General features: G+C 52.0%; 13 protein-coding genes across 13 annotated transcripts; 4 read left to right on the top strand and 9 right to left on the bottom strand.

Moving 5' to 3' along the window:
* Positions 1-768: 768 nt before the first annotated feature.
* cip2 (carbohydrate-binding module 1) lies at positions 769-2,215 on the bottom strand (the record flags this gene model as incomplete). The annotated part of the gene is made up of 2 exons (XM_064833754.1): positions 769-2,015; positions 2,158-2,215. 2 exons carry the CDS (start codon positions 2,213-2,215, stop codon positions 769-771), a joined length of 1,305 nt encoding a protein of 434 aa, XP_064698715.1.
* A 1,049-nt stretch (positions 2,216-3,264) lies between these two features.
* LTS14_001044 (uncharacterized protein) lies at positions 3,265-4,218 on the bottom strand (the record flags this gene model as incomplete). Its single annotated transcript, XM_064833753.1, has 1 exon — positions 3,265-4,218. One exon carries the CDS (start codon positions 4,216-4,218, stop codon positions 3,265-3,267), a length of 954 nt encoding a protein of 317 aa, XP_064698714.1.
* A 111-nt stretch (positions 4,219-4,329) lies between these two features.
* Positions 4,330-4,876, bottom strand: LTS14_001043 (uncharacterized protein; the record flags this gene model as incomplete). The annotated part of the gene is given in 2 exon segments (XM_064833752.1): positions 4,330-4,840; positions 4,860-4,876. The coding sequence occupies 2 exon segments, from the start codon at positions 4,874-4,876 to the stop codon at positions 4,330-4,332; spliced, it is 528 nt and encodes a 175-aa protein (XP_064698713.1).
* A 246-nt stretch (positions 4,877-5,122) lies between these two features.
* Positions 5,123-7,024, bottom strand: LTS14_001042 (uncharacterized protein; the record flags this gene model as incomplete). The annotated part of the gene is made up of 1 exon (XM_064833751.1): positions 5,123-7,024. One exon carries the CDS (start codon positions 7,022-7,024, stop codon positions 5,123-5,125), a length of 1,902 nt encoding a protein of 633 aa, XP_064698712.1.
* Positions 7,025-8,131: 1,107 nt separating this feature from the next.
* Positions 8,132-9,046, top strand: LTS14_001041 (uncharacterized protein; the record flags this gene model as incomplete). Its single annotated transcript, XM_064833750.1, has 3 exons — positions 8,132-8,630; positions 8,693-8,779; positions 8,835-9,046. 3 exons carry the CDS (start codon positions 8,132-8,134, stop codon positions 9,044-9,046), a joined length of 798 nt encoding a protein of 265 aa, XP_064698711.1.
* Positions 9,047-10,319: 1,273 nt separating this feature from the next.
* On the bottom strand, positions 10,320-10,914 carry LTS14_001040 (uncharacterized protein; the record flags this gene model as incomplete). The annotated part of the gene is made up of 2 exons (XM_064833749.1): positions 10,320-10,506; positions 10,565-10,914. 2 exons carry the CDS (start codon positions 10,912-10,914, stop codon positions 10,320-10,322), a joined length of 537 nt encoding a protein of 178 aa, XP_064698710.1.
* Positions 10,915-12,632: 1,718 nt separating this feature from the next.
* Positions 12,633-14,036, top strand: LTS14_001039 (uncharacterized protein; the record flags this gene model as incomplete). Its single annotated transcript, XM_064833748.1, has 1 exon — positions 12,633-14,036. One exon carries the CDS (start codon positions 12,633-12,635, stop codon positions 14,034-14,036), a length of 1,404 nt encoding a protein of 467 aa, XP_064698709.1.
* A 441-nt stretch (positions 14,037-14,477) lies between these two features.
* LTS14_001038 (uncharacterized protein) lies at positions 14,478-15,231 on the bottom strand (the record flags this gene model as incomplete). The annotated part of the gene is made up of 2 exons (XM_064833747.1): positions 14,478-14,869; positions 14,922-15,231. The coding sequence occupies 2 exons, from the start codon at positions 15,229-15,231 to the stop codon at positions 14,478-14,480; spliced, it is 702 nt and encodes a 233-aa protein (XP_064698708.1).
* Positions 15,232-16,068: 837 nt separating this feature from the next.
* Positions 16,069-16,784, top strand: LTS14_001037 (uncharacterized protein; the record flags this gene model as incomplete). The annotated part of the gene is made up of 2 exons (XM_064833746.1): positions 16,069-16,353; positions 16,401-16,784. 2 exons carry the CDS (start codon positions 16,069-16,071, stop codon positions 16,782-16,784), a joined length of 669 nt encoding a protein of 222 aa, XP_064698707.1.
* A 1,060-nt stretch (positions 16,785-17,844) lies between these two features.
* Positions 17,845-19,373, bottom strand: LTS14_001036 (uncharacterized protein; the record flags this gene model as incomplete). The annotated part of the gene is made up of 5 exons (XM_064833745.1): positions 17,845-17,867; positions 17,888-18,138; positions 18,191-18,483; positions 18,538-18,812; positions 18,875-19,373. 5 exons carry the CDS (start codon positions 19,371-19,373, stop codon positions 17,845-17,847), a joined length of 1,341 nt encoding a protein of 446 aa, XP_064698706.1.
* Positions 19,374-20,924: 1,551 nt separating this feature from the next.
* LTS14_001035 (uncharacterized protein) lies at positions 20,925-21,445 on the bottom strand (the record flags this gene model as incomplete). Its single annotated transcript, XM_064833744.1, has 2 exons — positions 20,925-21,222; positions 21,246-21,445. 2 exons carry the CDS (start codon positions 21,443-21,445, stop codon positions 20,925-20,927), a joined length of 498 nt encoding a protein of 165 aa, XP_064698705.1.
* Positions 21,446-22,242: 797 nt separating this feature from the next.
* LTS14_001034 (uncharacterized protein) lies at positions 22,243-23,238 on the top strand (the record flags this gene model as incomplete). Its single annotated transcript, XM_064833743.1, has 1 exon — positions 22,243-23,238. The coding sequence occupies one exon, from the start codon at positions 22,243-22,245 to the stop codon at positions 23,236-23,238; it is 996 nt and encodes a 331-aa protein (XP_064698704.1).
* A 113-nt stretch (positions 23,239-23,351) lies between these two features.
* On the bottom strand, positions 23,352-26,819 carry LTS14_001033 (uncharacterized protein; the record flags this gene model as incomplete). Its single annotated transcript, XM_064833742.1, has 1 exon — positions 23,352-26,819. The coding sequence occupies one exon, from the start codon at positions 26,817-26,819 to the stop codon at positions 23,352-23,354; it is 3,468 nt and encodes a 1,155-aa protein (XP_064698703.1).
* Positions 26,820-26,951: the final 132 nt, after the last annotated feature.

Here is a 26,951-nt window from a genome sequence, read left to right as displayed (position 1 = left end):
AGACTCGGCGCTGGCGTCACCCAGTCGGCCTCCGGCATCCGCAACTGACAACTTCGGAGATCGAATCTGGAAGCTGCCGACTGAATAACTAGTCTTGGTACCTTCTTTGGCAGGTTCGAAAGTAACCAAGTACATCGTCGCTAGCAAAGGCGACTATGGTCCTTTGACAGCGGCGTCCACCAGTGCCATTGTGATCCAGAGTTGTTTGTTGTCTGATTTGATCGATAAAGTCTTGGTACGCTACGTGATGGTCAATGCAGCGAGTACGCATGCGGCTCCTCCTGTGTCCATCGGAACGAGGTGGAATTAGTAGGCCTATTTTGTTCGGAACAGCGAAAGGTTGATCACACAGGGTTATTGGACGGATAGATATATTGCCAAATTAGCTTATACCACGCGGACGACTATCGGGTGTAAGCATATCAACAGCGCGAAAACAAATACTCACCACCAGTCGCGAGGCTGATCAGCATGAGGTGTACAATCGCCATCAGCACGTCGACTTTGTACTGACAGGTATCTGCAGAAGCATCCCGGTCGCGACCGACTACGGTGAGTCTGCACTGTAAGGCAATTCGATTGGGAAGCTCAAGTTGTCACGGTGCTCTCAAGATGAACGGGTGGGTCTACGCAGCTCGAATAGTACGGAAACAAGAAACGCGAATTCGATTCGAGCCACAAGAATCGTGAAGGAAAAGGCGCTCAATGGTTCACAATGCTATTTGAATTATGTTCTCACGATACATTATCACTAGAGATAGACTGTATTCAGGCCAGATTCGGCACCGTCCAGGGCGTCCACTTTGGATCGAATGTCCAATTGCCCACGGTACGGAACACATCAGTATCTACCGCCTCGTCGAGCAGAAACCTGTTGAAGAATGCGGCAACCTCTGCGTCCTGATCTGCAGGAAACGAGCAATGATCGTGCGGCCCATCTTGTGAGAAGCCTTGATGATCCTTGGCACCCAGAGCTTGGTATATCTTGTTCGCTGCAGACATGCATTCCAGGTTCGACCAGTCGCCGAGCCACAGGAAGCCCACATTCTCAGTACTGTAAAGACCACGAGGTGCTACCAGGCCAGCAAGCTCATGGTGGTCCACAGGGAGCAGTGCTACAGTATAATTGTCTTGGCCGAAGTAGTTGAAGGACTCACTGAACCACACGTTCTCGCCCACGATCTCATTCGCTGTCTGAGTCGCGAGATTGCGGTTGACAAGCATGTCTCGACTCGTACGCCAGCACGCATCGCCTCCAGAACCAGACTCTTGCGGGATGGTCAACGCAATGCGCTTGTCGAAAGCGCCAGCGACCATGGCACCTTTCCCATTCCTCGAACAGCCGGTCACAGCTAGCTTCGCAGGATTGATCCCTACCTCGGGATGAGCCTCGAGTGCGTCGACGATTCGAGATACAGCCCACGCCCAGGCCATCAAGGCACCGGCTGTGGTCGTGTCATTGCCGTAAAGGTCGTAGAAGAGTCCGATGCCACGACTGGCGACACTGTCCTGCTGTGCGATCTGGTCGACGTTGAGAGTGATTGTGGCGACCTGCGAAGGGATGGGAATGCTCGGAGCATCGTATACGATGATTGCAGGACTTAGTCCACTACCCGTGTGGACGGCTGGCGTGATCGGTACAGAGAAGTTTATGGTCTTGCTCTCCGACAATCCCGCAACAATGTTCAGCGTGTTGTTGGAGAAGGTTGAGGAGAAGACTAGAGGTTTGGCTGGCTTGTACCCGAGCTCATACTTCTGGAACAGCTCTCGAATCTCCGCCGAACGACAGGCCCAATCTTCTTGATTACGAACTGGTTGGCCACCAACAAAGTGGAAAGGGTCGGGCAGAGTATAGGTTTGATTGACGAGCTTGAGGTGTAAAGGAAGGCGTGAGCAACGGGTTGGTACACCGTCACCACACTCAGAGTTATGAGGTCCTGGCCAGTACCCAGCAACACCAGCTGCGAGAGCGACGAACGAGGCCGCAAGCTTGAATCCGAACATCATTTTATGTGCTGAGAGTGCACAATACGTCCTCTGTCGACTTGGTATTTGCGTGGAATATATGTTGTGTTCGCAGGAGCTTCATATTAGCCAGGACTTCGTGCCGCCACCGGTCAAAACAACTACCGATCCACAAAGAGTTTGTCGACATACCTATATGGAGCTCGATATCCTCTGAACCGGGCTCGATCGATCGCATTGCTATAGGCATGACTGTGATTGTCCTCGAAGGGATCTGTATAGGGATGAGCAGTGCCGGCTAAAATGGCGATCTTCAAATGCCGCGAGACGGCCGAGAGGAGGCTCACGGTGGTCGGAACCTTACTTCCATCAATCACAGAGGGCAAGAACTTTTGTCAGACGCCGTTGATCCATGATGCATGCAACGTCGTGATGACGGCGGGGGACTCGACATCGATCCGGCCATCTAGGATGGAGCGATGAATCAATCGGGCTGACAGGAAAAGTAAGTCGAATACTCAAAGCTTAGGGAAGGCACTCGTCTTCTAGGATACCAACGGCATTGCCATTGAGGGCAGTGTGGCATTGGCTAGAGACCGTTAGCTCAAATTCACCTCGCTCAGCATGTTACTGGACTGGAACTGAAGCGAGTATAGATTTGCCACAACGATTGCATCAGCTACGAAGTAATTATCAGCCGTTGGCGACTGGTCGAGGAAATCTCCTCCAACAACCATCGAATGTCCAAGCTAGCTCGATCTTCGACCTAGGCCTATAGAGTGCGCCTTTAGCATGTGTTGAACTAATTTGTCCTTTCTCGTGAAACCAGACGGTCCCATACGAGAGCAGTCAGGCACCGTACAACTGTGCAACCCGACATTCTGATCATGTACTGTCCTGGTATGTCTTTGCAGATCTGCTAGGCAGGCAAAATTGAGTTCCGCGGACGCGCAGTCGACGTATTGGCATGTGAAATGCTCTTCTCCCTGTGGCACCTGGATGAGGCGGAGGATACAGTCGTCAAGGTGGTCATAAAAGCTCTACGGTTCGCTGAAGTGTCTTTCACAGGCTGAGCATGTAGTGGATGAGCTGCTCCTAACGGAGTCCTTCAACCTTTGCACCTTCGAATTGTCGACGGAGGACGTTCGACGTGCATTCGGAGGTGTCTGCTCGACATTATGAACTGAGGTCAGATGGCGCTCGAATACATCGACACGATTGAACGAATTGTCGGTCGAAAAGAACGCGCAGGACAAGCTGCCTTGATAGTGGGTCAATGTATGTCGATTTTTGTCGTACCTACGCGCGAAGCCTTTCGTATGGTATTCGCAGGTCCGGACAGGGCACTTTTCTGGTCGTTCGTTTTGTCTGGTGCGAAAGCATGTGCGCCTCTAGGTCCTTCACATGACGGCCACAACTGGCTAGTGGACATAAACCTCTGTTTGCCTCGTCCAGATCTAGACTTCGATGACTGTCTGCATGGGACTGTGCTGGGTATGTTTTCCGGGTCATAGGCATTGGCGCCGATTGATTGCCATCACCGTGCCAATCTTCCGGCTTGAGGCCTCGCCATGTCTGCCCTGCTTGCAAAGCAGAAACATGTTCAACGTCCGTCAACTTCTGACGTTCGCGCACAGTCATCTTGGCGATCGGCTCAAGCTGCTGCTGGAGTGGCACAAACAGTTGCGAGCCGCCCATCGAGCTGTTTTGGCTGTCTGGAAGTATGGGAGTCGAAGGATCTATGGCAGCAACGCCGTCAATATCGGGTGCAGCACCTATGGTAGCAGCGGTTTCCATGACCTGATCGAACTTCAATGGTGAAGTGGGTTCTTTCGATGGCTCCTTGTAATCTGGGTCTGATTTCCAGTGTGTAGGTGCGACGGCGGTAGAAGCTGCTTTACGCATCTTTTTCCTTACAGGTGCGCTGTCTCGTTCGAGCAGCCGCTGATAACCACAAATCCAAAGTACTTCGCCTTCGATGTCCGAGAAGCGGACTAGAGCGAGTGGTCTACCGGCACGTGAGTGCTGGCGCTGGCTCACAGGCTCTGATATGAGCTCGTTTGAAGCAAAGAAGTCAAGTGTTAGCCGAGACTGATAAGGTTGCTGCAGCTCTTCGAAGATGGTCATTTCTAGTCGGAGCCGAGCTTTCTTTCCTTCGCCGTACAGCAGTGACATATGTACATTGAAGATGCCCAGCAGAGAATATGCCTGGTCTTTGGGTCTGGTCGTTCTCCGGCCTTGTTGCCATTGCATCTTGGCCTGGATGTCTAGAGTATGACTACGCTCGTAGTCCCGAAGCACGTCGTCAGGTATACCAGTAATTTCAGCGATAATATCATTCAGCAGCGGCCCGGCTCCTTCGCATCATTTTGCTGCTCCAGTGCAATAGGCACATTTATGCCCAATGACCTCCCAGGTCCTGGTGAAGAACACCACGCATTTAAGGGCCACCAACTCTTGTAATGTCCAACCTCTCCTGAACCACTCGCTCTTCCTGAAGTCATCCAAGACTTCGCTGACATCTCCACTCGCGGGAATCGATCGCACATCAGTCAAGTAAGCATAGCATTCCTGTGCATCAGCATACCACTGGAACATCGAGTTTATGGATTCGGACACTTCAGCACTACTCCTAGCATCGATGCAGCACGTGTCAACCCAGATCCAATCGCAGCAAGTAGCGTTGTCGAACGCTTTGAGGAGCCCATTGTCACTTTGCACTCGATCGCAGAAGCCCTCGATCTTGCCCCAGCCTTTGCTGGTAGTGTTCCTCTTCTTTAGGACATCCTTGTAGGTCGTTTCATCGTTCGACCATCGATGTGAGGTAATAACGTAAGGCGGTATATTCTCGCCATGATACTCACGAAAGGTGTGACTATAGATGTGCAACAGACGCATCTCGTGCGGTCATCGTTTATCGGTGCATTGGCAGCATAGTTCTAAGCACTCGCTAGACATACTGCGCTACGCCGCCATACACTTTGTCGTATCGTCGTGATATCGTAGCATTGTCGAGCAAACGCCATGATCTCGAGGTTCCAAAGAACTAGGAGTCTTGCAAGAAGCTCGTGGCAGTAGGATTTATTAGCTTCCCTATTGAGATTAGGCCGACTTTCGTCACATGATACACGCATTCACTGGTGTACTATAGGGAAGCCTACAATAGCACAAACATCTTATAACCCAACTCTGCCGTCTTGTAGCTATCTACAGCTTCTCCTTGCATGAATCCATCGACGTAACAGACCCCTACAAGCTCGTAACCATGTTTGAGAGGCCGTAGAAGAAGTGGGAAGTCACATCCATCGACGACCGCCACAACATCACCTGCCATAGTCTTGGAAGGCCCGAGACCACAGCGTCCGTTCTCAGTACGAAAGATAGCACGATGCTGACAAGCTCTCTTTAGTCCATACGAGTACCGCGCTGCAGCAGAGAGATTACTCTCAAGCATCGCCCTGTCCGGCACCACATTTTCATGAGTCTCTGGACTGCTTGAAATGACAGCAACGGCCATCTCGGTTTCAGCATCGGTGATCAGTCTAACATTAGTTAAGACCCGACCCTGCCACGTGACACCAGCTACAAGCGTTCGAGCGAGAGGCTGATAAGCTAATACCTCGATACTCAGGCTCGTGATAAGGCTGTCCATAAAAGCTCGTTGCCCAGCTGTAGTCGAAAGGGCCTCGGGCGAGACCGCTGTCACACAATCGGTCACTGTACCGATCTCGATGCCTCGAAGCCAGAGCTCCCGATCCGGCTCACGAAGATCTGCTTCGTATGGTCTCTTGCCACATGCGGAGTGACAAGTAGGGAGTAGACTAGGTGCATTCTGATGCCACACGCTCCACCTCTTGACCCATGAGGACCCTTGATCACTTGTAGGCCATACCTCAGCAGTCCTCGTATCCTGCAGCATATTCACACTCTTCTCAGACCTCATGATATACCTTTGTGCATCTGCAAACACACGACCTACAGGCTTACCATAATCAGGCTGCAACAGCGAAGGTAGCTCGTGAATACCCGATGACCTTTGCCAGAGGCCAAGTATTGAATAGACCAAGTCTCTAGGCTCACTACCTAGCGAGTCTTGGAGCTGCTCGAGATTAGCGCTCAGAAGAGCACCAGCAGACCTGGCTGAGGGCATACGGAGGACTTGCCACATCCTTGCAGCTTTGTACAGCTCATCGATACTCGCGCTGTGAGTTGATCCATAGCCAGATAAATTGTGGATGGTTCTCCACTGATCAATGCTCGGACTGCCCCGCGCCATTATGACAGCAGCCACGAGGGCACGCTCCAGTGACATAGTGATTCGCCCCCAATAGCATATTGTCTGCTGCGCCAGTGCAACTTCTTGTACCACCCAACGACGGCCAAACCAAAATTGATGGCACACAGCATAGACCTGAGCAACCTGGGCTAAGAGCTGATGCGGGAATCGTCTCATCAGCCCGTCGATGCTCTTGTAGGTAGCTAGCTGTGCGATGAGGGTTTCGTAAGTGCCTATATGCAGTTCGGACATGGCCCAGGCGATAATGGCGTCAACTGCTGTATCAATTGTCGAGATGGCTTGGTGGCCTTCGCGCTCACTGAAGCCAGGATTGCCTAGCCAGACTATGACTCTCCAGCTCGACTTGTAGATAGCTGCCATAAGTGCAACTTGAGAATTACGTTCCTCGATGTCCTGCTGATTGATACATACTGCGTCAATCCACAGAGTTCGCACTTTGTCGACATCGCGGACTCGAAGAAGCGCAGCCGCAGTATTTATTGGGACGTTGATGGGAATGCCGTTGACACGGATTTCTGCCTTAGCTTCGTTATCACCCCAAGCATATGAGATAGCCTCGTATCTCGGTGACAAGATGTCGACAAGTGAGACGATCCGCATGTCACATACCAGTCCGGCCAAATTTGCGTCTGGCGTACACGGCTCTAGATCCAGAAGTCGGATTTCCTGTTTCTTCGCATCAAGAGCCAAGTAGAGCAGCCCTTCGCATTCAATTGGATTTGGCTGTATGCCTGGAAGCTGCCCTGGTCCTGTTCCAGACATGTCGGCTATATGGTGAAGGACAAGAACAACTTACGCAAGAGTCTTACCGGCTCGAGTCGGGACCTCGCGGTGGTGCCTCGCATCACGACGCATACCGCTATGGGTGCTCTTGATTTTCTTCCTCCACCCACAGAGCTGGACCATGCACTGTGGCGTCTTGCACTAGGTGTATGTGAGAACACACAGCATTCTGACGCGTACAAGAGCGACAAAGTCACGAGTTTCTATGTGCCTTAGAATATCAGGCACCAACGTTTCTGGCAACCACCATTCTAAACTAGTGCATCCTGCTCAAAACGCCTCACTCCCTCCTCATTGCGTCCGACGCCCGGGGCAGAACACGGACACATATATATGTACGATGAGACGGTGAGATCACCTTGCGACTTCACAGTCCTCACAACAGACCAAGGACGCTTCACGTTGTTTCGCCACAAGCTCGGCGCGTATAATCACTCATTACGCAACTCCGTGTTCCAGCTGTACACACATGAGGGTCATGACTCGTACTTGATCGCAGTGGCCCCCAACTGGTCAGCCAACCAAGCAATGTCAAATAGCCGAAGCAAAGCACAAGTGCTCTCCGACTTCACAGATATTATTGCTACGAGATGTGAAGTCGTACAAATCACCGCCGGCCCGCAAAGCCTTCGCGCAATTTCGGCAAAGGTCAGGTGGCCAATATAAATCCCATACAGCCAATGCCGGCAGAATCGGACAAGATCAGACCGCGCTTCTACTCAACGCCTAGAGTATCAGGTGCAAGCCGGAACGGGAACCATATGGTCTGGAGTTTCAGACTTGCAGCAGATGATCAAGTCCTCCTGACAAACGCCCCCAAAGGCTTGAGATTTTATGGTCGACAACCTGTATACCTACTCTAAAGCTATAATATGGGCGCCGGCTAGGCAATATGATTGCAGGTAGGAAAGTTTGTGCGCCTGTCGCAGTAGCAGCTGCCACACAATCCAGGTAAGTACTAATATGAGCACGCTCGCCTCGACGAGATGCGGTTTTCAAGCGCCCTGCCAACCTCTCTTTCCGTAAGACTCTGTCGCTGCTGGCCAGCCTTTCAATCGCTCGTTATCTGCCATACCATTCGCCAAGATGCACTCCGTCGAAGTCCTTGGCCTCTTGGCCGCTACCGCTTTACCACTTGTCTCCGCCCACGGCTACCTCGAAAACGCCATCATCGGCGGTAAGACCGTCTTCGTTGGCAGTCCGAACTGGATGTACCCGGGTCAGAACCCAGCGCAGCAACCAGGCTGGTACGCGTACAACCAGGATGACGGCTTCGTCTCCCCATCCTCCTACCAGAACCCGGACATTGTCTGCCACAAGAATGCCACACCAGGCAACAGCTACCTCACCTTGACAGCCGGCACGACGATCGGTCTACAGTGGAACACCTGGCCCGATGGGCACCACGGTGATGTCCTCAACCAGATGGCTGCTGTGTCTGGCGATTTCTCCACCATTGACAAGACTGCTTTGAATTTCTTTGCCGTTGAGCTGGACGGATGGCACAGTGGTTCTAACCCTGGACTGTGGGCCACTGATACTCTTATCGCCAACAACTTCACTGGCATGCTCACCATTCCGGCCAGTATGTAGCAATCGCTAGGCCTTGAACCAGAGACGATCACACACTGAGACTCCATCGTGCAGACCTTGCCCCAGGCAACTACGTCCTCCGCCACGAGATCATATCTCTCCACGCCGCAAACAATGCCGGTGGAGCACAGAACTACCCAAGTATGATCCAGACCACCGCCTGCAGACCATCAATTTCGCGCTAACATAAATCTAGTGTGTGTCAACGTGAAGGTCGTCTCGTCCGGCACGGCCACACCCTGTGCCGGCGGGGCCGACTGCCGTGTGGGAGAGAAGCTTTACAACGCCGCTGACCCGGGTATCAACTTCAACCTCTACCAGTCTTTCAACTCCTACGTTACCCCCGGTCCAGCCGTCTGGAGTGAGTTGCCAAGCGCCACTCATCGTGCTTATAGAATCAATAGCTGACCACAATCACATAGCCGGCCTTGGCGGTTCCGGAGCCGCAGCACCAACTTCTGCCTCATCAACCCTCGCCACCTCGACTAAGGCCACCTCGGTCACACCGACGACAGCAGCACCCACCACTGCTGCTTCGACCACAGTCTCAACTGCACAGCAAGTTGCTTCCAGTTCCTGCACGATCACAATCACCAGGACTAAGAGTACCAGTACTACCTCTGCCGCACCATCATCAAGTACCGCTCAGGCTTCCTGCGCTGCTAAGTATGGTCAATGGTCAGTGTTCCAAAACAATCACGAATGAGGGTCGCTTTTAATGGATGCTGACAAAGTGCGTTCTGTAGTGGTGGACAAGGCTGGACAGGACCTACATGCTGTGCTTCGGGAAGCAAGTGCACGGCTTCGGGACAGTACTACTCGCAGTGCTTGTAGATGGATAATAGCCGGAATTTTGTCTTGCGTAGAGAGTCTTGTTCTTACGGTAGAGGTAGTCACCATCGCTTTTCACAGTCCACATAACCTTCACAGAGACGATCACACAGCCGAGCGAGCCAAATCCACGTCACAGCATTGAAATCATTATGGTTGCATGGCTGTTGATGCATATTGCGATAATTACGGGCTTTCGTATCATACTTGGCGAGGCCGCTGGGCCTATAGCTCGGCTGCTGACCTATAGTTCGGCTGCTAGGTCTGTCGACCTTGCTTTAGGCCCGCGAAGCTTGTGTGCACATAGTGAGCTATGTTCACATATGGTGGCTGCCCGTACGCCAAGCGGTTTTTGCTTATAGAGCCTATATCTTGACTTCAATATCGCTTGGCGGATAGCACAAGTTCGAGAAGCTGAAGAGAGCCGTTGAGACCTTGGAACAACCAACGCAAATCTAGATCGAGTAATGTGATATTGAGCCTGTTTTCAATGACCTGGAAAACACGCGAGTCACTGGCGTTGCATCGGATGCGCCTCGCCCTGATGAGCACGAGAGATACAAGATGTAGGGGAATGACTATCTCGGCGACTCTGGAAGGCGCCACCAGCCTAGCAAGTCTTGTATCTGAACCCTCAGCTGTATTCAATTGGCCAAAGACTTCTCCCAATCTCCAGTAGATATAATCTGATGAGCAAAAGATGGCCAACTGTGCTCCACAGCGGCCTTCATCGAGTCGACAGTCCAGCCTGCGGTAGCATCGTCGCTATCAGAAATGGTCAGTGATCATTCGTAGAACAAGATCTGGAACAAATCTGGGGGCTTACAGCATGATAACCTTGTAGCCGCTATCACGCTTCGGTCAGCAAGTCGCAGACGGAGGTGATGGGAAAGCGCAAATCAATGCGGACTACGTACTGTTCGTTCGCCATGCGAGCTGTAGTCTCGATACAAGTATTCGCCACTAAGCCCGCAAACACCAAATCCGTGATGTTACGCTGGCGCAGTAGCCAGTCGAGGTCAGTGTTATGGAATGAGCTGCTCAAAGTTAGCTTCAAAACAAGTTCTGACGCAAGCCTATCATGAGAAGGCACACCTCTGGTTCCAGTGCTTCGAGATGATCACATCACCATTGCTAGGATCTGGTTCCAGACCCTCGTGTATCTGTGCTCCAAAACTACCTTCCTCGAAGGACCGCGAAGTTTGCACGCTGCGGAGCATGTCGTTCCAATGTTCGAATCCAGTGTATTTGCCATCATGGTACTGCTGATGCAGACTATAGTATACTGGGATACCAGCTGAGCGAGCAACCCTCAAAGCAAGCTTGATGTGCTCGGTTGTATTCGAAGCCTCGAGAGATTCTCCGAGCGCAGCATTTGCCTTGCCACCCGGATGGAGGAAGTCGTTGTAGACATCGATCAGCACAAGCGCTGTCTTCTCGGGCATATTGGATGGCTTTTCTTGTGAGAGAAGTTGTCGAAGATCTACTCGAAACAAGATCAGGATGATGTTCATGGGACTCTTGCATAGATGATCAACTCTGGTAATGCTGGTCTTGCTATATTGACTCTATTGGTCAGACTACCGGATCGCTATCCACAGCTCAGCACAAGCTTCAGCTTCCGCATCGGGAAGTAAGAGCGCTTTTATGAAAAGATGCGCCTAGGCTTGACTCAACCCATTTGTTGCCTCTTCTCCACTGCGCTTCAATCAGTGCTTTGTCCAGTACAGCATGTGACTGGGTGGTTTGTCATGGTGACGTCCATCTCGATGATCGGTAATATGAGCATATCTCTATTGCCCAAATTGCGCGCACATACTGCCGTATCTAGCCATATGTCGGACCATCGGCAAACAGAACTAGTCTTCGACACAAGGGCCTGATCGACTGCTGTTCGCGCGCCATATTCCCTCATTTCTAAGTTGTCGCACATTGCTGGGAAGATATCAGCTGCCTTTGCCAGGCATTTTTGTCCTCCCGTGGGTGGTCACGCAGACCAGACGTCCACTAGCTGTAGCATCAGAGAATGTTGTCGCCTGTCTATGTGAGCACGACCCCTTTGCAGGCAGCTGTTGTTGTTGAGTAAGCTCCTGTCAGGAACCTGGCCAGCGTGTGACTATCCGCACGTTGCTAACTCATGGAGTGAAGTTCACCTAGCCTTCCGTGCTAAGTAGTGTCAAGGACTTGCAGGATTGGAGATTGTGCTTCGAGCCACCTTGAAAGCTCCCGGTATTCTGTTAGGATCTTTGCAAGTCCTGTACGTTTACTGCAGCCCTCGCTGATTTGCTCTAGCCAGGCCGCGGTCACCGAGCTGAAGAAGGCAAAAGATTCTGCTGGAGAAGGCAAAGGATTCTGTACAATCGAACGGGCCCGTCGTTCGACTGATCACACAATCTTCAAACGTAAACACTCGAAGAATGATCGACGCATAACTGTAATCCTGTCTTCTGCTGCCCGAAGTCGCGGATCACAGGCGCGGACACGATTACCTCAACCAGATTTGTCGTTCTGTCGATTCGTGGAGAAACCGGGCAAGCGGAACCCAGGGATGGTATGTGAAACGCGATGAGTCGAAAGACGTAAACGCTTGAGAAATTAGCTGCGGGAGGTGGCACTCCGGCGTGCTGTCAGCAGTAGGCAAACCAGATTATTAATCAATATTACATAAGTGAGGTTGATGCTAAGCGGTGAGGCTCTCCATTGGCTCATCGGTTCTGCATCAACTTGATCTGCTTGTACTGCACGCTCATAAGCTTAGAAACCCGGCTCCCTGGGTCCACGATGGCGGAGTATATATGGATGTACGGTCGCCTGCTGGGCTCTGACCTGGCCGTGGTTGATACGACGCATCCGACGCAAGATGGTTGGTGGGGCCATACCAGGATCGAGCACAAGATGCCGCGAGTGTGCACGACGACGCAAGAAGTGTGACTCCAGAGCACCGCAATGTGGGCCATGTCAACGGCGCGGTACGCAATGCAGTGGACAGGCAGACCCCACGACCTTTGTGCATCGGGTTAGGGATACGTTCACCTCACAAAATCAACGAGGCGCCCTGCGCAGTGCTTTTCGGGCGCGAAGAAAGATCAAGAACGCAGTACCGACCACTCCGGACGAATTATTTAGGTTGATGACGGCCAGCGTCTTTTGCCTAAAGGCTGTGATGGCGCAGCATGAGTGGAAAACGACGCTCGCCACCACGAGTTTCCACCTCGCGGGACAGCGAGCTTCAGCGCACACTACGTACATCGCCCTATTGGGCGACTTCGCAGCGAGCAGAGACGTGGGCATCTTTGGTTCCGACCGAGTGGATCAGGCCTGGGGAGACACTGCTGCGCAGCCATCTAATGTTGCCACTTGTATACGGGCATTGATGCTGTTCGCAACTACTTCACATACCATACTGGACCGCTCGATTTTCAGCTTACTAGCACTGTATTACGCTTTGCTTCATGGTGACGTTGGACTCGCGACGCTTGCGCGCTCGAGCTATACAGTGACGCTCAATCATTACTCACACCATCTCGCCACCACCACCACGCACAACCGACACTCAACCAGTCATACACTGATGTGCACTTCTGTGGCCCTTCAGATACTGGAGCTTCTCAATGACACAGATCTGGAAGGTGAAGGCCAACTCACGCACCTTGACGGCGTGATGTCCATGTTGAATATGGCAGGTCCCGAAGCACTGCGGAGCGATCCGAACGCCTGTGCAGTATTTGGCGGGTTCAGAGGCATGGCTACGTTCGTCGATATTGACCGAAGAGTGCCAAGCGTCCTTGCAAAAGCTGAGTGGCGGGACAAACCATATGCTACGACGAAGAAGACGACGAGAGATCGACTGGCTGATCTTGGCCTCCAGATACCAATACATATGCAATCCTCAGGTGACGTTTTGCGGAGTGCAGATTCAGACGAGCCAAGCCACAGATCCATAGTCGATCGCTGCTTGCTCCTTCTCAACGATATTTCTACTCTCCAGCGATCCCTTGAGCAATGGCACTGCGATCTCAAAACCTCCGTTCCGGTAGAACTATCTCACTCACGTAATTACCCACAGGCGAATTCGTTGGATATACAGGACCTCGAATGTCAACCTACATACTCAAGCAGCTCACAACGCATGGTCTTCCTCAGTGGGCCAGTAGCCGGTATGCTTAGCCATTACTGGGCTTTCCAATTGGAGCTACTTATAGTACGCCTTGATTTGCAGGAAGTCATGTTAGATCAGGGCACGGACGACCGCGACTCGGTGACTTTACGAGATACCATCGTACGATCCTGGAAAGACGATAAAGTCAAAGCAGCAGAGATGGCCGATATGATAGTACAAACCGGACCGCGTCTGAGCAGCTGTATAGAAGGTATCCTGGGTTTGCAAGGCCCGATGAAGACGCTCGGAAGATACTACAAGGGTTCGTTGAAGCAGTTGTGGAAGTTGAGGGGATATCGACGGCACCATAGCCTATTGCAGTCGCCGTCAATGCCTCCGCACCTTCCAACGCTTGAATCAAGCGACACTATGCTTTCGAGGGTGGAGATACCCATGTTCATTGGATGACAAGCATGAATTCCACCAGCCGAGCTCTACTGATGCACTGCATTGACGATCTGATTGAAGAGGCAATGAGTTGAGATGGTAGAGGCGGCGGAGATTGACTGTGGGAAGGAGGAAGGACATTGCAGTAGCATAGCGTGGCAGCCGATTCATGCACGTCTGCGCCGGCGAAATTGACTACTATGCTTCACCTTAGCCTCATAGCGAGGGAAGGCAAGTTGAACGATTGAGAAGGACAAATCCTGTGATGCGCGAACTGGCTAAACATGATCGAGAGCATGTCCGTGGAGGGCTATGATTCTGCCCACTTTGACACTCCAACACTCCAACAGCAACGCCAAGTATTGCGGCCGATGTTCCACTGACCCATAATGATTGATACAATACTGGCATGAGTCCAACGCAAAGGGAGGCATTGTCGTCCAAATACGTGAATGAGCTGAGTTACAACTTCTCGGCGACAGCCTCTATGACTGCGTTAGCCAGGGCCCTAGCACTTGCTGGGTTCTGTCCCGTTAGAAGGCGTCTCCTAGGCCCGCTGATCAAGACTTTCGGAGTCCATGCAGGAGCTGCTTCATAGGCACCACCTTCGCCCACGTTCTTCCGAAGCTCATCCTCCAGACGGATCGGTACCACATCCCACAGGCCGCTTTGATGCTCTTCTTCGTTGCTGAAGCCGGTGACCTTCTGCCCGGCAACCAAATACTCGCCCGTGCTAAGCCTAACTCTACTGATAGCAACCGACCCATGGCAGACAGTCGAGACAACTTTCCCAGCTTCGTAGAACTCTCTGATGATCTGTTGCGAGGTATCATCGCACGCTAGGTCGAACATTGCTGGTGCTTTGGATTAGACTCTGCATCAACAATAGACGACAATAGTACTTACGACCTCCGCCACCGACGTAGAAGATGGCGTCGAACTCTTGGGCTCGTCCTCCGAACGTGCTCAACACTTCGGTGTTGCTCCATACGTCTTGTTTCTCCCTGAGGAATTTCTGCGATTCCTCGTCGGGGCTCATCTCTATCGATTGTACGCTGAGTGGAGCTTCACCACCAAGCGGTGAGGCGACAACGACGTCGGCGACTTGGCCAAACACGTTGTAAGGGTGCGCGAGCTCGGGCAGGAACCAGCCCGTCTTGGGTCCATTTTTCACTTCAGCGTGCGATGTCAACACGATGAGAATTTTTGGGGCCATGAGAACTGGCAAAGGAATTCTCAGTGTAAAATTGGTTGCCTAAGACTCTAGTCGGCAAGCTGGAGTGCATATATAGGATTGATGCAACGTAAGGCTGTCCGCACGTTGAAGGGCTTCATACTTATCCGAAGATCATGCATGATCATTTCGTCCGAGCCTGATATATTTTGAATGCAAAGCTTGATTACAGAGACGAGCGATACGAGGATTGCTCGTGATAGGACATGGCCCATATATCTAGCCAAATCAGGAAGCATGAGCGCCGCAGACACATGTCCAAACTAGGAAGTAAGAGCGCAAGAGTGATTACCCACGGGTGAACGAGAGTAGAAGTATAAGTTCTGCAGATACAATGAGCATTCCTATCTACCCGCATATCGAGTATTCATGCTGATGCTGTCAGATTACATAAGTCGCCGACGTTTGTACGTCAGCTTTGCCACACGGCGAGGCTTGGTGGTGTTTGTGCTTTTGCAAATCTTCTCGCCTTTTGATCGCGATCACGCAGATGGAGATCAAGACAATGTCGAGCATCGTGGTTATTGTTGGGGCTACTGGGACACAGGCTCATTATCACTCACTTGGCAGGTCGAAGCAAGCTGATAGTGCATACGGGGGTCGTCGGTGGCAGCAACATTCCAGGAGCTGGGAGGGTATCGTGTCAGGGGAGTCACTCGCGACGTGAGCGGTATTAGGGCGCTAGCGCTTATCCGCAGAGGTGTGGAGCTCCTCAAGGCCGGCGCTCTCGACCACAAAGCATTATGTACAGCATGCCAGGGAGCTAGTATCCTCTTCGCCAACACAGCCTATCCTGCAGCCGAAGCTGTTAAGCCGGGCATGCAAGCACAAGCGTCCAAAGATCAGTCCATGCTTGGGAAGAGCATCGCAGACGCCGCAGCAACAATTCAAGGGTCGGAGCTATTCATCTGGTCCTCCCTTGCAGACGCTAGCAAATGGAGCCAGGGTCAATATCGCAAAGCGTGGCACTTCGAGTCGAAAGCACGTGTGGTCGACTACATTAAAGAAGCACATCCACATCTAGCAAAGCAAATGTCCATCTTACAGATGGGTCTCTTCGTTGAAAATTGGAAGTGGGGTCCAATCTCAGTGCCGTGGTTCAAGGTATTTGTCCGTGTTCCTCACCATATGAGCTACTAACAGCAGCACAGGAAGCAGATGTAACGAATATTCTCCGTATACCGGGCAATGGACACCAAGCTGTGTCCTTCGTCAATCCGAGTGACACTGGAAAGTTCATTGATGCCTTAGCGCAGCTACCTAAGGGTACGGTTCTACTCGCATATGGTGATAGACTTACCTGGGACCAGGATGTCAGCATGTGGACGGAATGTACAAACGTCAAAGCACGATTACAGAAGACAAGTATTCACCAGCACTTTACGCTCGACGGTGACGCTGGATACGCCGAGGAGATGGCTAAAACGTACGCTTATATGGTCGACTATGGGTATCACGGTCGTGATCCGGGCGTCTTGATGCCGGCTGATGTAAGAGTAAATCAGCAGCCCATGAGCTCGATATGTTTGCGCTGATGCCTCGTGATCAGGTTTAATTATCTTCACCTGCGATGACACGGAGAGAGTATATCAGCGGAGAAAATGGACTCCTTTAGTCGCCCGTTAGGCAATGCAACGCATGTCGGCGCAGTCTACCATACCCGCTGTCTCTCACGAGGCATCATACAGTCTCGTCATCTCTGCAGTCATTGTGGTTCAAGGTGCGGAAGCAAAGCATCTGCCCGATGTTAGGGCGATGTCGGCGTGCTGAATTCGACTAGTTGATATTCACGACGGTGGTGACGACGTTGTACATCTGCTGAGATGTCGATGTGTAGCTGTTAGCGTGACGGCTCCCTTCTGTCGCAGAAAACATCTTTGTACTTGTCACACACTTGCAAGTTGCAAGCCTGTCGAAATACCTATCGTATGAACAGTCTAAAAAGTAGCGGGATCGCAGATTTTAGCAAGACCTCGTACCGATGGCTCATCTGATCAAGTCCAAGGTGGCTACTGGTTGACTCTGACGGGGAAGATTGTAAGGTCAGCTTTGCGACGTGAACATCAATCTAGCTAGATTTGCCTCCCATTTTCTGGGCGGCTGCTGCATGTGTTCACTGCAGTAGGGTGGAATTTCGCATGGCTTTCCCATAGAAGTAGAGTAAGAATGGTACCGGAACGAATAAACCAGCTAAGCACCCAAGCAGTGTCATTGCCCATTCGATACCAAGTTCCCCAAACATGTCTGCCAGCCATCGTCAGTGCTAATAGAAGTCTTAGGCACAAAGTGAGCTCTTACATCGGGCAAATAATGGGAAATGAAGCTCCGAAAAGGCTTCGCATCATCGTATTTGCTGCTAAATCCTGTCAGCTGTCGGAAATGTGAGGTCGGAGCGAGTCGAGTAGACAGCCACTCACCCATTGCAGATGCTGCAAAGCTCACATAGCCGTCTAGGATATAATTCAAGCATTGCAGAAATACTGTGTAGATACCAAAGCCTAGTGGTTATCCAGCAACAGCGGGAACAATCCAGTGTATCGATGAGGAGAATCCTGTCCAGCCCAGCCAAAAGAGACCTGTTTCAAAGCGGTCTGTTTAGTTTGCAGCCCAGTAGATATCTGCACATAAGAAGACTTACCAGTGGCGAAGCAGACGCTCCCTAGCATCGCAAGTGGCATCCTCCATTCCGGAATGGGAACGTCATTGTTGGCCCGAAGCTGCCGAACGTAGTTGCGGTTGGTACAGATCACGGCGAAAAGTTCCAAGAAGACACCCACTATCATCCCGAGACATGGGAGTCCAGCAACTCCTCGACTGAAGTGATGGGTCTGTCCAAATATTGTTGCAAATGCCGACAAAGAAAGGTAGGTGATACCATAGATGAAACTTCTAGTAGCGATAAGTTAGTCGGACAGGGTGGAAGCAGTAGGATTGTGCTTACGTGCAGACCGTGATGACCAAAATCACTGGCTCTTCAAGGAGAAGCTGAAGTGGCCGAGACAGGTTCTTCGTCATGAGTTCCTTGACGCTCAGCTCCACTTCCTCTTGTTTTGCATGAATGCCCCAATTACGCGTCTGACGCCGAAGCTCGCTTCCTTTGTACATCGATATCCTGGGCGCATGAGACTCATCTTGGAAGATGATAGCAAGTACGCACGAAGTGAAAGCCATGAAAGCTGGTACATAGGCTGTCCAGCGCCAGCCAAGATATGATTTCGCAATAAATCCACCAATCTGGGAACCATCAGCTCACAACGAGCCCGATACTGTGGTGCTAGCGTGACCTACCATTGGGCCGACCAGAGGCCCGCACAGAATTGTCGCTGAAATTATCGCGACCGCTATGCCGCGGGACTGATTATTGAACATGTCCGCGAGCACAGCGGCAACCAAGGCCAGTGGACAAGATCCGAAGACTCCAGCGAAAAATCGACATATCACCAAGGTTTGATAATCTTTAGAGACGGCTACCGCGACATTGAAGATGCCAAAGCCACAGGATCCGACAAGAGTCGGTAGACGTCGCCCGAACAACTCAGATAGTGGACCAAAAGCCAGAGGTCCTACAGCAGCCCGAGTCAGTTTGATGAGGCGGATGTCTCATTGCCATACTTTCTTCTCACACCAAAAGCATAGCCTAAAATGAACACAGAGATAGCCAGAGTCGTGACCTCCGGTCCAACTTCGAAATACGTTTCAACATCGACACTGCCGGGCGAGAAAATCGACGAAGCGAGTGTGGCCGCCAAGGAGTCCAGCACAAGGATAGCTGTGATGCCGACTTTCTTTCCTCGGCTCCAATTTTGCGCATGTATTGGATCATGGTGTCCGTCGAATCCGACAACGTAGTCGTCCGCATTGAGCAGAGCTGGCGGGTAAGGCTTTCCTCCACCGAACGGAAGCATCTGGATATTGATCGTGGGAACTCCAGGCCTACCAACGGTCTGAGCATGCTGTAGCTGATGTTCTTGCAGCCGTCTGATCGCAGCTGGATGATCGTCCAGATATGCCATCATTGCTAATTCAATCTCGGGATTCGTCGTTGTAGGTGCTAGAGTCGGACCTGTGTCAGGTTGCTGTGTCCCAGAAGTCCCATCGACATTTTCCTTAGCTTGGGCTTCCATGATGGATTAGGCTTTCGCTGCGATATATCTGCTGATAGCCTCACTTCTCTAGTGGAAAGAAGGAGGAAATACTGACAAGCTGTTCCACTTCGAGGAGGCAAAAGCTGAGATAGGTATGCGCAGTTTCGTACAACAGACATATGCCCTTAGTGCATAGTGATCCCTTTGAACACTAGCGATATCGCGATGATATTATCTTGCTAAGCGAGTGTGTGCTGTTTATCAGCACGCGCTTGTGCGCTCGAGTCCACCTTGACCTGGCCTTCCGAGCCAACGTTCTAACGTCCCATTTTGACAGTAAGAGCGCCGGCTCTATGGCATCCGCATAAAACGCGGCTGCTCTCGTCCGACCTCTTGGTAAGAGGCGCCTTTGGAAGGGACGGCCGATGAAGTCTGACCACCTTCGACCAGAGTCGAGCGATTCGTCAGACTCGTGTGGGTCATCGGCGGCCGTCTTATTGATGCGATGTAGCATCATCCACCGGAGGCGCCAGCGATTAGTGAGCCCGTGAAACACCGCCATTGCCAGAGAAGTTCCTGAGATCATGCGTCTGAGTCAGTGATGTGTGCAAGCTCCTTCCCCTATGAAATGCGATACTCTCGCCTCGCTACTGGCTCACGACACCATCTATCGCTATCCATAGTCTGCAGCTGGCACATGCCTACGATCCTGTACTCGAGAGAATGATCCTCACCCTTCCGCAAGATAACCCAAAAGCCTGTCGGGTGTGCGTGCGAGCAAACAAGATCCCCCGACCGCAGGTCACTCTGATTCACGTCTGATTCACGCCAACTCCCAACAACCTTGACCTTGGTAGCTGGTGTGGAAGTCTCGTTAAGCTCGCGATAGCCCGTGCGCTGCGAGTGCTTCTTATTAGGACCCCATTCTCATTCGCCAACAACACCAAAGAGATGAAGTGTCAGTACGATAGTGCGAAGACCGCCGGTCCATGAGGGTTTCGTGTACGTCACTTCCGCCTTTCACATCGCTAAAAAGTGTTCGTTCTGATGGCGTAGCAGACGTTGCCATCGTTCTTGCGCTTTCTGCTGGTGGGTTCGATATATGTTGCTGTAGGGTTCTACGCCACCTGGAAGCACAAATTTCCCCCCTAGCTCAATGGCCCAAGTGCTTGAGGTCCCGGCGTCCAAAGATTCATGTCTGTCCGCGAACCGATCGGTGGCTCTCAAAGCACCTTTACAATTGCGGAGCAGGACTTCTGTGTCACCTTGGTAGTACATGTAGCGAGCCAGCCGACGGCCTACCTCCTCCATGGAAACGCTATAGTCAGCTTCCAAAGTACACTCAGAGTCCAAGCTTAGCAGACTGTACAGTCGGTCACGAGGATCACTGCATTCCATGTCTTCATAACTGGCCAAGCACACTGAGATATTGCGTAATGAATGCCGGTATGTCTCATCAAACAGCGACAAGATCTCAGGGGCGGCAGAACCATCTCTATCCTGATGGAATTGCAAAGCGATCCGGAAACTCTCAAGATCAGCTCGATACTCTCCCCAGCACATTACCACGTCAATTGCGTGCCTCAGCTCCTAGACGATCCATCGCCTTCGAAAGTACCGTTGCACCAGCAAGCTTTCGAAAGCATTGGTGAGATGCATGATTCCATCGCCAAGTTCTGCCGCTGCTTTTGGATTTTTGACTTCGCTGATCATCTCGGCCGCCAATGCTTCATCGCCGTCGAGATCATTGCCAATCCACACAATGACAAGGCTTGCTTTACTGTAGATCTGTGCCATAGACACCACCTGCTGTTGCCGCTCCATCGGGTCATTTTGATTGATACAGAGGGCATCGATCCACAAGGACAGGGGTTTCGTGGTCTTCGATCTAATCCTGATCAAACCTCGTACAGATTGCGCGTGATGCCGACCTCTTTATCGTGGATGGAGTCATCGTATGAACAGTTGCAATGTAGACGTATAATTCCAGACTTGCTATCGTCGCCATTCGCCAAAGCCCAAGAGTAAGACAAAGCAGCGTATTCTGGATTGTCTTCCAGTGACACTTCTTCTAGCTCACCTTCTAGATCGCCTTCTCCAGGCAATAGCATCAGCCGTCGAATGTGGTTTGGCGTCCCAAGCAGCTTGTATGGACACCCAACATCTCCCAGTGACTCCCCGTGTTGTACATCGTTTTCAACACGATACTTGCGCTCCACTAGTGTGTCATATAGTGTGTTCGAAGTCTTCACGGCTTTCGAAGTAGTACTACTCGCTGTTGTTGCTGAGCCTATGTCATCCAGCTGTGAGCGAAGGAAGTTCGATATTCGTGGTGAGCTCATCCTCGAGCGCAATATTGGCAGTCCGGACGCAACGTTGTGCTACACGGTCAAGATGCGAAACTCCGTCAAACAGTGTGTCGATGTCCAGAACAGTCTAGAACTCTCCATCGTATGCGCAACAGCACTACACCATAAGACTCCGCCTATAGCAAGACTACTATTCCCCACAGCCACTGATTAGGCACCGCCATTAAGCACTTCGACTTGCTACGATTGCTTTGTGCCAGGCGCAGTGGAGTAGTCCTGCTTCACCTGGTCTGGTGAGAGGACACCGGCAAAAAGTCCAAGCCAATCACAAAACTTGCTCATCCGGATGGACTTCACCTCCGCATAAGCCCAACACGTGACTTTTTGTTAGCTGCTGCTCATACTAATAAACATCAAAATTGCACTAGATTTGCATAGGCCAAAGCAGTATTTCGATGGAACAGGACGTAGTTGAGCCGTCGCCGATAGCGTGTAAAGGCGATTCGACTCTTTCCATTGCGTATAAAGATGAGTATCTCTCTACCTCACAATGCACTCCTCTATTCACTTTCCTTACTCATTTCCCTCCCTCGTTCAACATGGTCACAGTAGCTCTAGCAGGAGCAACAACAGGCTTCGGCCTGACTATGCTGCGAGTATTCCACCACCTCAACTCCGAAGGCATCAAGCCATACAAACTCGTCCTTCTTTCCCGCTCAGCCCAACCAGAATGGAGTGCCAAAGGCATCGATGTTCGTCCCATAGACTACGCCAACCACTCTCAGCTCACTACAGCCCTTGGAGACGTCCACACCGTACTTTCCGTCATCGGTGGTGATGCCGAAGCCATCCGCAACTCTCAACTTGCTCTCCTCGCGGCAGCCAAAGAAGCAGGCGTGAAACGCTTTGCTCCATCCGAGTACGCTGGGACCTCGAATGAGGGTATCGACCTATACGCAGGCAAAGCCGAAGTCTGGTCCGCCTGCCAAGCTGTCGCTAGCAAGACAGGAATGGAAGTAACATCTTTCCAGTGCGGGCTTTTCATGTCGATCTTCGCAACCGGCACGCCCAAACCACCCACGCCCATCGGCCTGCGCGAAGGCGCCAAAACAGGTGAAGAAGAAGCCCTAGCCGGCCTCCGGCCTTGGAGTTTTGTCCTAAACATGAAAGCCGGGACGGCAGATCTACCAGGTCACGGCACAGCTCCGATCGTATTGACGGATATGCGAGATATCGCCACATTCGTGTATCATGCGCTTTCGCTACCTATCTGGCCTGAAGTGCTGGGGATGCGAGGCGACGTCAAGTCGTTCCGGGAAATGATAGCCATAGCAGAGCGAGTCCAGAGCAGGAAGATTCTGGTGCAAGAGAACACAGTGGCGAAGATGCGTGCGCAGGCTGAAGAAGACCCGGGCAAGGTGTTTTACAACCAGGTCCGCATCGCGCTAACGGAGAAGTGGGCAATGGTGCCTGACACTCTCAACCAAGGGTTTCCGGAGCTAAAGCCGACCACTTGTGAAGAGTTTGTGGAGAAATGGTGGCGGGGCGTAGAAATAGGAGAGCCGTCGTGGGGCGAGGACAAGAGCTTCATGTAGGGAAGCAGAGCAAGTTCATGATGTAGTCCGACTTATAGCCATATGCTCAGCACAATGGTCGAACTTCCAGAGGGCGCGAGCCTTAAGTCTCAGTGTCTCTGTCCTCTCCCATCTCAGCCTTCACCATCTTGCCCAGCAACCGTAACAACAACAGGCTTCATCGCTTCAACCTTCTCACCCCACCCATCCACTACCCGTAAATTCTGTGCTCCGCGCAATCCTCTCACAATCTTCGATTCATGCTTCTCCGCCACCAACCTCCTAAGCGCATGCATAAGAAATCCCTCCACCATCTGAACCGACCAACCCTCCGGAATCCTCTCAAGCACATCCTCGACCTCAAACCACGCTCCGAACCTTTCCAGAAGCTCCGAAGTCCGCTCAAGCCGTTCGGATAAGTCTGGGATGCGGAAGAACTCATGTAGCAACGTCGAAAAGAGGCGGGCTTGGTGCTCGTGCGTGATGGTTATAGGAGAACTGCCAAGAGATGCGGTATGAAATAGCCCGTTGCCGCCTAAGAGACAATACCGAATAGCCGTGTCCCAATCGCCCAGGCCTTGTGCTAGCAGACGAAGGGCCTCTTCGTGATTACCACGACGACTGTTCAAGATTATCATCTCCGGGACCAGAACATCACTATAAGGTTCCAGCCTCTTGTCAAGAGCATCAACATCATACTCTGCAGCGCTTCCATGGCTACCACCAAGCAATTGCAGAAGCCTCAGACGGTTAGCCCACCATTCCGCCTCGACAGCATTATCCGTGATATAGTGCCTATACGTTGGCTTCGGTGCACGAAGGGCTCGATAGGTCTCATAGCTCTGCCTGAGCGTAGCCTTGGACTCTCCATCCTCGCGATCGAGTTCGGAGAGAACAGTATCCAGATAAAAAATCAAGAGATCGTTAACATACTGCCCCTGATTCTTGCCGAACACGAGGTGCTCAAGGTAGTCCTTCACAGCCCCAGGTGCGTTCTCCTTGAGTATAGCTACAGCCTCCTCGGGCCTAAACTTGACCTTTGCAGTCTCGTCAGCGAAGACCTGCACGCCGAGCTTCGGGTTTCTGTTAGCCAGCCACGATCCGTATTCTCGCACCAACGCCGCGTCCCGCAATTTTGTGAGGTATCGCCTGACATCGTGCTCGCCCTCGACCAATTCCCCTCCCAAATCCACCTCACCCTCCAAGACCCTCCGCCAGGTCGACAAAACCTGTGCCGTCATCTTCCTGCTCTGATAGAGTCTGGAGAGCAGATAGAGCCGGTGGAACTGCTCGAACAGTTCTTTTGCGCGATCGAAGCAATCAACGCCCTTATCCACCACTTCGTTCAGTTCGGCTCGAATAGTGCCAAGCGCTGCGATACCACGAGGCGAGTCCTGATCGAGTACCAAGAGAACATGCAGCAACGCAGCATCCACAGAACGGAACACATGTGCCTCGTCAGCTACACTAGCCATCCCCTTCTTCTTTCTCCAGATAGTCAAGTATCGCTTGAGAAGATGGAGCAGATTATCACCATATGCACCTTTGGCATCCTGCACCATGCTTTCAGTATCGCAATGCGATCGCAGGGAAGCGATAGTATCCCTCAGGCCCTGGCTGATCCAGATTCCTCTCTCACCCTCATCTACCTCATCCACAAATGGTGGCACAAGCAGTAGTAAAACTCTCGGGTCGATCTCGCCATCCATCAATGCCACTTCAGCCCGTCGCTTATCATGTTCGTACGCTATGGTGCCAGCGGCGGTCTGTAAGCCCAAGTTCCCGAAAAGCAGGAGTGAGGCTTTTTGTCGAATATAGGTGAGAGTCAGGAAGTCGAGTTCGGTGGTAGGATCTTGTCCGCGAATTGAGTTGATAACTCGTTGTACAGTATGCACGTCGATACTCAGCTCGCTAGAGCTCGTTTCCTGAACAGCAGATTGTAGTTGCCGCTCCAGCTGCGTGACTAATGCGCTGCGAAGCACCCAGGAGACTTGATCGCCGTGGAAGAGGAGGATATTAGCTTCCACGTTCGCCAGGCGCGAGGTGAAACCATCTTCTTCTGCATTGCGCTTGCTCTCTGCTTCGCTAGATCTCTCGGCGTCAGTGGTGGTGGTATTGAGAGGGAGTCGTCGAAGGCGAAGACATGACGTGATCTCTGGTACACTAAGTTGTATTGAGCTTGTTGCTCGTTGAAGACCAGTGCCCACGTTGATCTCATTCCCGACAGTCCCAACATCAGCCTGCGCAATTGAAGGCAGAGCAAGCCATTGCTTCCGACTGAGCGTCTCGCTCATGTCGATATCACATCTCTGGACTTCTACTGCCGGGCCACTCTCCCCATCAAGACTTCTCCTAACAAGAGCCATGACATACTTCTCACCTTGATCTTGATCAGGAAGATTGGAGTGGCGACCTGCGCCATCGATCACCAAAGACGTAGGATAAGTACTAAACTCGATAGTTCCTCTCGACGGATCCCCATCCCCATTGACAAACATGCCCACGCCTGGCTCCGCAAGACTCGTACCAGTCGTAAGCAAGAACTCATTGGCGCTCGGAGACACGATGTTGGGTGGCAGAGGTTTCCATGCTGGCACTGGTGGCGCAGGACTTGGATCGTGTGGGACCTCCAGACTCGTCCTCGCCGAAGCATTCCCGGATCCAGGTTTGACCGGTGATTCCTCTCGACTGGCAGGCTGCGCAGGAGACTCCGTAGGTTTCGATGACCGCCGCGCAGGCCATGGCGACCTGCTACCAGGTCTTAGCCTATCGCCACTCTTCGGCGGCGCGGCATCAAGACTGAAATTCCTCTCATGCCCCCGGCCCAACCTCACCGGACTCCGGGACGAAAAGCTACGAGAAGGCTCTCTCGTCCTCACAGTCTCCACCGGTGCAGACTCTGGGACACTCGAAGTAGAAATAGGGAACAGCTCAAAGTTCCGCTGATTAACCACGTCGAGCAGACTGTAAGCCTTCCCATTCGCCACACAAGCCAGATCCTCCCTCCTCGCAACAGCCGTGACACCACCAAGCTCAATGTCCCTGATCTTCCTCGCCTCGACCCCGATCCTGATCAACCTAAGTTTGGTCCTCAGACTAATGACAATGACAGTCCCATACGCCGCATTGCCTCCATAATTATGCTCCACCTCATCAATACCACCAATCCATAAACAATTCCCCTGCTTGATCCTACCACCAAAAGCCGGACTAAGTTCTGGTAGGGTGTAGAATGTCGAGGTGCCATTGCAGAGGATACAAGCCTTCTGCGCGTTAGGCAGCACCAGGATCTTCTTCACACCTCGATCTGCACCTTCCTGTTCCGTTTCGTATGCCGGTTCAAGTTTGGTGGCGAAGATGAAGCTGGGTTGGCCAGAAGTATCGCTTGGGTCGGGCGGGATCGAGACATAGTGCAGCACCTGGCCAGCAGAGGTGCCGATGTAGAGGTTTGAGCTCCAGGCGTCCACACAGGTTATGTAGGCGGGAGTGTCATCCTCATGGACACCCAACGGTACATCTCGGATCAGCTCGCGGAGCGTGTATGGGCCTGTGGTATTATCGTTGGCGGCAGTGGTGGTGGGAGCTGCCTCGGACGCTTCCATGGTGATGCATTATTGTATGTCATTCATAATCAGATTATACAGGCCGTGACGTCGTAGGGTCGTGGATCTCGTGTGGGAGCTATAGTATCTGGGCGTAGGACCGAGGGCATGAATGGATAATAATAGCTGCCT

Source organism: Recurvomyces mirabilis, assembly GCF_035927965.1.
Source record: "Recurvomyces mirabilis strain CCFEE 5264 chromosome Unknown scaffold_2, whole genome shotgun sequence".
Taxonomy (NCBI): Eukaryota; Fungi; Ascomycota; class Dothideomycetes; order Mycosphaerellales; family Teratosphaeriaceae; genus Recurvomyces; species Recurvomyces mirabilis.
The sequence above is the reverse complement of the archived record's forward strand: the minus strand, read 5'-3'. Positions and strand labels throughout refer to the sequence as shown.